This window comes from Triticum urartu, chromosome 7A, assembly GCF_056163025.1.
Source record: "Triticum urartu cultivar PI428250 chromosome 7A, HENAU_Tu73, whole genome shotgun sequence".
Taxonomy (NCBI): Eukaryota; Viridiplantae; Streptophyta; class Magnoliopsida; order Poales; family Poaceae; genus Triticum; species Triticum urartu.
Window position 1 is genome coordinate 711,209,481 of NC_141879.1, and position 9,741 is coordinate 711,219,221.

The 9,741-nt window shown below is 49.0% G+C and overlaps 1 protein-coding gene across 1 annotated transcript; it reads left to right on the forward strand.

Annotated features, from left to right (window-relative positions):
* The first annotated feature begins 910 nt into the window (after positions 1-910).
* LOC125519671 (phosphoenolpyruvate phosphatase) lies at positions 911-6,070 on the forward strand. The gene is made up of 10 exons (XM_048684402.2): positions 911-1,115; positions 1,748-1,962; positions 2,044-2,244; positions 2,699-2,810; positions 3,181-3,404; positions 3,877-4,015; positions 4,743-4,963; positions 5,149-5,270; positions 5,371-5,532; positions 5,668-6,070. Exons 2-10 carry the CDS (start codon positions 1,792-1,794, stop codon positions 5,747-5,749), a joined length of 1,434 nt encoding a protein of 477 aa, XP_048540359.1. The 5' UTR covers positions 911-1,115; positions 1,748-1,791; the 3' UTR covers positions 5,750-6,070.
* Positions 6,071-9,741: the final 3,671 nt, after the last annotated feature.

The window sequence follows — 9,741 nt, forward strand, 5'->3', positions numbered from 1 at the left end:
TCATTTGAAATGTCTAGAAAGACAAGTATTTAGGAACGGAGGGAGTACAAACAGACTTCAATACAAATTATGCACAAAAATAATTTTTTTAAGTTAGGAAGCCTAGAAAAATAATTTTTACACTAATTATAGAATTGCGAATCAGGGTATGCAAATTTGTGGTACCTACACACCAAAGTTTGGATTGTGGATCATGGTGGCTAATCACGTCGTCGGTCCGCGGAAGGTCTACTAAGGGTCTAGGGTAGAACGTCGCCGTGTCGGCTGGCTGCCCACCATGGTTGGCGATCGCGAGGGGGTATGGGAGGGGTGTCATATGACTAAGAGTTACATTAATATCTGCTGGAGACATGGTATCATGAAGCTCTACAAGACGAAATGCTCTCAGTAAAGATGTTGCAATTGGCTAAAAGGGCGATACAACTGCTATTTCATCCGCATGGACTTGATTACTAATAAAGGTATTCGAAAGGCCCTTGAGTCGCTCATCCAAAAAGACGGTAAGCCCTGAGCGGTGAATGTACTTGTGCCGAGGGGTGTTCCCTAGAAGCGCAAGGCCATCGGACCACCAGGTCTTCGCCATGGCTTCGAGGTAAAATTCCAACTCCGCAAAAAACCAAACCAATAAAAACAACATAAACTCACCGGATTCGAATAATCGGATCTGCAACAAGGGCACAAACCTACCTCCTACGACGCTGGCAAAATAAAACACAAAACTTTGGTGAACAGTTTCTTTTTTGCGAGACACTTTGGAAAACAGCTATGTTTGGGCCAGCCCGCTTTCTCCCGAGCAGCCGGGTAGCCCAACAGCGGAACCAACGCGGGCCGGGCAGGATGGACACGCGCAGGAGCCAGCCCGGACGTCATCCGACGGGGCCCGCGCAACAACCCTGACGCAGGAGTCCGTCCTTCGTCGGTCTGTCAGTGTCACAGCCGTCGCCTTCTCTCCTCCACCGGACTTGCTTGCCTCGCCCGGCCTCTCTCCCCTGCCACACGCTCCGACGAGGCGACGCCGCCGCCACGCCACCACCTCGTCCTCTACAACCCCCGCCGCCACCCTCTCCCCGCTCCCGCTCCAGCGCCTCCCTGCCCGCTCCCCTCCCTCCGCGACGGTAAGCGAACCCCCTGCCCCCGTCCCCTCCTCTCGCGCCGCCCGTCTCCGGTAGGTCCCGCTCGCTCGCTCGCGGCGGGGCGGGGCGGGTTGCCCGGATCACGCGTGGCGGGGCTCCGGGTTCCCCCTCTCCGTAAGTTCCGTGTCTCCGCGCGGCGTGCTGGCGTTCGATGGCTTGATTGGTAGGGTAGGCCCGCCCGCTCGATTTGATGGCTTTGGGAGAGGGTGAAGGACGGGGGCGGTTACCCGGATCAGCCGATCCGCGGAATTAGCATTAATCGATGGCGCGGCGGGGGACACGCGACATCTTGGTTTTAGCATCTCGCAGGTTGTTGACTTTGACTTGGTACTTGGCAAGCAGACAAGTGAAGTGAGCTCATTATTATGCTAGTAATTTATATTATTGGAGACGAGTGATTGTTTGTAGTGGTTTGGCAAGTGAGGAGCTGGTGTTGGTTTCGGTTTATATCGACCCGCGGGTTTGCTCTAGATCCACAAGCGCAGCTGTGATGTCAAATTGACTGAGATCTTGCAAGATGTCGTGACTGTTTTGTTATTCTTTTATGCATCTCAGCTCTCTGTCGGTCTGTCATTGTTCAGATCACGGGAATCTCATACGTGCTCTGTTTGCAGGTGAGTTTCCACGCTGAGGGCGGCATCCGCGTTGCTCTGAACAGATGAGGGGATTGGGCTTTGCGGCGTTATCGTTACATGTTCTGTTGTGCCTGGTTAATGGCGTTTCCTCTCGCCGCACGAGCTCCTATGTGCGCTCGGAGTTCCCGTCTACCGATATGCCTCTAGACAGCGAGTGGTTTGCGACTCCCAAGGGCTACAATGCTCCACAGCAGGTACGCAACTACGCTAATAGATATACCAGTTCATCATCACTAGTGCTCGGGTAATGTACTCACCGCTTGTTCTGCTTTCAGGTTCATATCACGCAAGGTGACTATGATGGAAAGGCTGTTATAATATCATGGGTCACTCCATCGGAGCCTGCGCCAAGTCAAGTGTTTTACAGTAAAGAAGAGAACCGCTATGATCAGAAGGCCGAAGGGACAATGACAAATTATACATTTTACGACTATAAATCTGGATACATACACCATTGCCTTGTTGATGGCCTTGAGGTATTTTGATGTCCTTTTTGGTTTGCTTTGTATTCTTATATGAAATTTATTTCCCTTACTGTTATGATATATGTTCTGCCAAATATGGGAGCTCAAGTTGCAACAGTTTTCTCCGCTGTACACCATTTATCTTGTTCATCAAGAGTGCACATATCCAAATTAGCCACCTTTAAGAAAAAAAAGTTTCATAAGAGATGTACTTTACCGACAACCATTAAGCAAAACAGGAGTGGCCAAAGAATGGACACCATATTTCAACAGTATTGGGTTCTTCTATTTGAACATGATGTCCTCTATAGAAATTTATTCACCACATCTTCTTGTACCTGTGGACTGTAGGCGTGCCAGCCCAGTTGAGTTATGTTTGTACCTAATCTTGTACTATTTTGGTTTGGGCAAACAATCTTGTATTAATTGTCTGATGCAAAATTCTAATTACGTTTTTGGTTTGCAGTACAACACTAAATATTATTACAAGATAGGTACCGGAGATTCAGCTCGAGAATTTTGGTTTCAAACACCTCCAGCAATTGACATAGATGCATCATACACATTTGGCATCATAGGTTTGTCTTCTGTTCTTTAATTTTTTGTCTCATAGCTGTCTTGCATTACTTTGGACCTCCACAGCATTTTCTGTAGCCAGGGTTCTAGGGCGCTTGAGCAGGGAATTCAGCTAGTTAGCTCTAAATTCATGCTTTTCACTTTACACATATGCACTACTAACATTTTAATTCAAGTAAGCATAGTCTGTGCTCACCATATATCTCTTAATGTCCAAATTCTAGAGAACTGTTGTGTCACTGTCAGGATAAAAGAAAAAAGCCACAGTAGATCAAATGATTATTAGGGATGCCAACCAATAGGTTAGATATATACCTAGTAGTTAGTGACTCAGGCAATTTTATCCTATTTTTTCTGGCTCTATTTTGCTAGGTGATCTGGGGCAAACATTCAATTCTCTATCAACTCTTCAACATTATTTGAAAAGCGGAGGAGAAAGTGTTCTATTTGTTGGGGATTTGTCATATGCTGATAGATATCAACATAATGATGGTATTCGTTGGGATTCTTGGGGTCGATTTGTTGAACGTAGCACTGCATATCAACCATGGATCTGGAATTCTGGAAATCATGAAATAGAATACAGGCCTGATCTGGTATGTTATGATGTTATCTCCTCATGTTGGCAAAATTTTGCTAGTGAAAGCTCAAAATGTATCTACAAGACAGAACTGATTGACAAAGCCGTTGGCATGTTTCATGCATCTACATTTTTTTCTTTGCAATATACCTCTATTGAATTGGGAACAGGAAACACTGTCCATTTCGTGAACCATATTGCATATTCCCAATATTTATGGAATTACCTTTTGCGAATATATGATTAGATTCAGCTGGCACACAATGTTGGTTGTAGCTGTCTTGCTACATAATTATGGCTGTGTGGGTCCACAGTATCAAGGCTATATGCTTAGAACCTTAGCCTTTTTGTTCAGAACAACATTGTGTTTCCCTTTGAACTTTTAATTAGCTGAGCTTAACAAGTCTTGAGCTTTTGCTTTATTGACGTCTCTGAAAGGACCGAGTCACACTTCTCACTTCATAACTCTGGCCCTATTCATATTTCAGGGAGAAACTTCTACATTTAAGCCATATCTGCATAGATATTCAACACCATATTTGGCATCGAAGAGCAGCTCCCCAATGTGGTATGCAGTCAGGCGTGCATCTGCTCATATTATCGTGCTCTCCAGCTATTCTCCTTTTGGTAAGTTCCTTCCTACTTGCTCTGTTTCATTTCTGCATGAAGTTTCTGATAAAGAACGAGGATGTGATGTTGGCAGTAGCGATTGGGATTTCCAAGTGCTTGGCCTTTGTCCAAAGCATGGGTCAAGCAGGGGTAAAGTCAATAATATGGTCTTGTCATGTTCTAATTTTTTTGACGGGTTATCGTGTGCTTAATGATACAACTGGTAATGTAAATACCAGTGAAGTAGTCATTTGCCTTTCGATACACTTGAAACTTTTACTGTAGCTCAATACACAGCGATAGAAGGTAGAAATCTAAAAAGCGTCTCTACTTTCAAAGTCTGAAACTGCCATTGACCATTTTATTCTCTTCATGATACAGTTCTTGTAGCAAATAAGACGTTCGTTGAAACTTGTAGTACAGTTACCAGAGTCGTGGTTCGAATGAGTCGTAGTACAGGGAATGGGGTCACACCATTACCACCTTTTCAAAACTCTGATGTAAATGTCAATCGTATATCCTAATCGGTCCGGGTTTGGCAACTTTGATTTGAGATGCTATGCTTAATGGTTAGACGCACAAGTTCTACACTGACAGCATGTTCTGACCATTATATATTATATTTTAGAAGCGTACTTTATTCGACAACTGAATGTTCCTTTCAGAGTGTATACCGTTGATGGTTTTGTCGGATATGCTATTCTGACACAAGTATGTTTTGTAAACTTGCATGTGGTGTTTATAGTAAAATACACTCCCCAATGGATGTGGCTGAAGGGCGAACTCAAGCGCGTGGACAGGGAGAAGACACCTTGGCTTATTGTTCTCATGCATGCTCCCATGTACAACAGCAATGATGCGCATTTTATGGAGGGCGAGAGTATGAGGGCTGCTTTCGAGAAGTGGTTTGTCAAGTACAAGGTGGACTTGGTATTTGCAGGTCATGTCCATGCCTATGAGAGATCGGTAAACTCTTCAGTCTGTTCTCGAGCGCACCCTCCTTTTTGAACAAATTGCCGACTTTGATCTGAATAATTTTACATTTTCATCTTTCATAGTCGAATCAGATGAAATTACGCAAGTCTATTTGTTCTATTCAAAGAGATCTGAGCTTTGATTTCTCATGATACTTCTATATGTACCACTTGCAGTACCGGATATCTAATATCAACTACAACGTAACATCGGGGAACCGATACCCCGTGCCTGACAAATCCGCTCCTGTGTACATCACGGTCGGCGATGGAGGCAACCAGGAAGGACTCGCCTGGAGGTAAGAGGACCGAACACATCACCCCAAAGCTGACGCACCTTGGTAGTATTAGACTCTGCTTACCGCACTCTTACAATGCTTTCTCATTGAATGTTCGTAGGTTCAGTGATCCGCAGCCGGACTACTCCGCGTTCAGGGAGGCGAGCTACGGCCACTCGACCCTGCAGTTGATAAACCGGACGCACGCCGTGTATCAGTGGAACCGGAACGACGACGGGAAGCACGTGCCCACGGACAACGTGGTGTTCCACAACCAGTACTGGTGAGCGCGGCAGCACTCCGACAGTTGCATAAACACGTCCACACTAGTGATGCACCCATCCTGATACACAGAGCATCGCTCTCCTGCATCCATCCACCTTGGTGTTTCTAAGCAGCTGGGCTGTGGTTTTGGCAGGGCGAGCAACACGCGGCGCAGGCGGCTGAAGAAGAAGCACCTCCGGTACGAGAGCCTCGAGGGCCTCATGTCCATGCTCTAGGAGCTCCTTGTTACCAGCACTACTACAGAACATTGGCAGCAGCACGAGAGTTTCAGAGGCCCCGGCGGAGCAGCAGCTTTGCTTCTGCTTTGCTTTGTGGCCGCTGGCAGCCCTGGCCGGCCGGCAGCTCTGCTTCTGCTTTGCTTTGTGGCCGCTGGCAGCCCTGGTCGGCCGGCAAGGCGGCACCGGCGGATCTCGTCGTGCCGCGGCCGCCGACACGGAGGCATATGGTAGAAACCTGGGCATTCATCCATTCCACACACTCTTGCAGACTCTGTGCTAGTACTGCTTTATGATGAACACGGTCCGACGCTTGTAAAATCCCGGTCAGCTAGATGGCCACCAGCTGCGTTGTTGAAGTCGATAGACGCTCAGAATAAATAAATTAAGCAAAACACTCGTAGTACAATCTAGTATAGTGATACGCCAATCCTGTGCCCAACGGCCCGACGCGACGGCGGCCAAGGCAACTTTTGTCTCTTTGCCTGGACGTCGCCGTCCGCCGACGGCAAGCAGCCGACGGCCGCGTCGGGCCATCGTCGCCCGGTTCGGTATGGAGCTGCCCTCCCGTCCTCGTGCCACCGCGTACGGCGCGTGGTTGGTAGGTAGTAGGTGGTACCACGAGTGCTTTGGGTTTTGGGTTTTCAGTGTAACGTTCTTCAGCTTCCCTGCCATGTTTAGAGCATCTAAAGCCGACCAGTCAAAAAAAAAACCCTGACCCACCTGCACGTCTCAAACCGGCCTGGGCAGACCGACACCCTTTATATTCAGCCCAAATATGGAATAGATATAGGGCGGCTCGGACGTGTCTGTCATGTCGTGCTTGCAGTCAGGCTCCACACGCAAATGCTTGGAAACTCAACGGTCCGGTGGGCGTCTTCTCTAGCGGGGGGTGTGAATGCCGCGCCGCGTCGCTACTGCTCGCTACCTGAGGGCCAGGGGCTCGGCTATTTAAGTCGGACGACATCCCCAGCCCTAGCCACATCCGCCCCCCTCCTATTTGCGCCGCCAGCCCAATCCCATCCATCCACTTCTCGCCGCTGTCCACACTCACTTCCGCTCTCCCTTTCACAGTTCGGCTCCGCCATGCCCTAGCAGAAGAATACGACCTACGCTATGCTTAAGCCCAAGCATTCAGTTGCTAAAGGAGATCTGAGCTAGGCGCGCCGCTCGGTTGGTAGTGGGCCTGCCTCCGGATTCGTCGAAGCCAGGGGAGAAGGAGGAGCCGGGGCAGGAGACGAAGCAGAGGAGGAGTAGCAGGAGCCGGTGCCAGTTACTGGCTTCGCCATGGCGGATGCCTTGGCGGAGTACGAGGTCGCCCAAGTGGAGGAAATGACGGAGCAGACTGCCATCCTGGAGTCCATCTAGGATGAAGCCTATGCCGAGGCCAACCGACAGTTCATTCGGCAAGAACGGGCGGCGATCGACGCGCTTTTCGCCGAACTGGAAGCGGAGGAGGAGCTGAAGCCGGAGCAGGAGGGGGAGTAGCGGCTGCCACCCATGTACTCGGAGCCCGGCACAGAGACCGCGGACATCTTCGACGAGGACAACGAGTAGGACAGTGTAGGGTAGTTGATCTACATCGTATGTAGATCAATCCTTTGCATGTTTTATATGATTTTAAGATCCAAACTATAAGATATGTGGATGCAGAGAACAAAATTTGAGGGCTGCCCAATCAATACCCGCTTTTGCGGGGACGCGGAGTTTCTGCACCCGAGCTTAAATGAGCCCGGGTGAACAGTAAAATCAAAACTAAATCAAAAAAATTTCAAAAAAACCAAATTTTTTGGGAGAAACATTGACAAAAATTTTAAATGCTTGCAAAAATTCATCATAAAATCACATTTCTAGAAGGCGTGGCAAAAAAAACAAAATCAGTACTCTGAAAAAGCTACTTTTAACAGCATTTTGGAGCACTGAATTTGTTTTTTTGCCACGCCTTACAGGAATGTAATTTCATGATGAATTTTTGCAAGAACTTAGAACTTTTGTCAATGTTTCTTCAAAAAAAAATTGAAATTTTTTGAATTTTTTTTGATTTTTTTTCGATTTTACTGTTCACCGAGCTCAAATGAGCTCGGGAGCAGAAAGGCACTTTCGCTTTTGCGGCCCTATTTGCTGTGTCTTGCTATAGAGGCTCTCAAGAGAAGCTCTTCTTCTAGAGCAGAATCTGTCTCACGTCATGCAAAAACTCCTCCTGCTCACTCTGTACGTATGAAAAAGGAAATGCAGGGTTTGTAGATGCTCACTCTGGCTGCTCTCGAACACGAGGAGAAAAAGGACATGCAGACATCATGAGCCACTTCAATCAAACGTGAAAAAAAATACATGATTTGTATCACCAGCAAGCCATTTCCATGGGCACGACTTACCGTTTTGAACAGGCCAAGATAAATATGAACCGCGAAGCCTCTGTACGCGTACCTCTATCGTGTGGCGGCTCTAGCGAATAAGAGCATCTCCACCTGCGCCCTCAACAAGTCCCTCAGGCAACTTTTTCGGTGCTGGCGTCAAAAAAACGTCCCAGTCGCGTTCCCAGGACGCCGAAATCCGTCGGCTCAGCCCGTTCTTGGGCTCGGCGATCGCAGGCCGAATCCGGCACACTGGGGGGCGCTCGGGGGATCCGGCGCAAGGGAAAAGCACGTCTGGCCCACACCGTCAGGCGAAAAGTCAAATCTTTTTTCCAGATTCGCCTCCCACCCCCGCGCGCTCGGCCGCCAACTGGCTGATCCTGGCACTACCCATCGCCCGCCACCGCTAGATAGCCCATCCCCGCCGGAAAAAGAGCAGAGGTTTCACCGAGGCAGCCTCTCCACCACCGGCTGGGCGATTTTTCCGGCGTTTCCGGCCGCGGAGGGGCGGTGTAGCGACGGGTACGTGCCCACGTGTCTGCAAGGTGTTCGGCGATTTGCCTGCCTGGGCAATGGACTCGGACGACGAGAAAGCGCTCGCCGCGCTGCTGGAGGAGGAAGCCGAGGCCGACGTCCAGGAAGAGGAACATCGCATGGTTCTCGCCGCCCTTGGCGACCTGCTGGCGAGCAATGAAAAGCCGCGGCGAGGTGGCTCGGCGTCGGGGCGGATGAAAGCAAAGAACCGGCATCTTCTCGAGGGCTACTGCATGCTCTACTCCGACTACTTCGCCGATGCTCCACTGCACGGCGGCAAAACATTTCGGCGCCATTATCGGATGAGCTGAAAGCTTTTCCTAGGGATTGTGAATTTCATCCGGGAGTTCGACAACTACTTCAAGTGCAAGAAGGATTGCACTGGCAAACTTGGACTCACCTCAATCCAGAAGTGCACGACAGCAATGAGGATGCTTGCACACAGAGCTCCCGATGATTTACTCGACGACTATGGGCGCATGGCCGAGTCCACCACCATTGAGTGTTTCTACAAGTTATGTCGGGTAGTGGTGGCAGTGTTTGGACCGCAATACTTGCGAACACCCAATGCGGAAGACACTGCTCGGATCCTAGCATAGAATGTAGCAAGAGAATTTCCTGGGATGCTTGGAAGCATCGACTGCATGCATTGGAAATGGAAGAACTGCCCATTTGCTTGGCAGGGGATGTATAAAGGCGCCAAAAGCGGTTGCAGTGTGATCCTTCAGGCGGTGGCAACACAGGACCTCTGGATTTGGCACTCCTTCTTTGGTATGCCGGGAACTCACAATGACATCAACGTGCTGCAGTGCTCCCCTGTCTTTGCCAAGCTTGTTGAAGGTCATTCTCCTCCAGTGAACTTCGAGGTCAATGGACGGCACTACAACAAGCGGTACTACCTAGCTGATGGCATCTATTCGAGATGGTCTACATTTGTGAAGATTATCTCAAAACGCCGTGCCAGGAGGCAAGAAGTCCCACTTTGCCAAGGTGCGGGAGGCTTGCAGGAGGATGTCGAGCGGGCATTTGGTGTGCTCCAATCTCGATTTGCTGTTGTCCGATACCCTGCTCAGACCTGGTCGAAAGATCAAATGTGGGAGATAA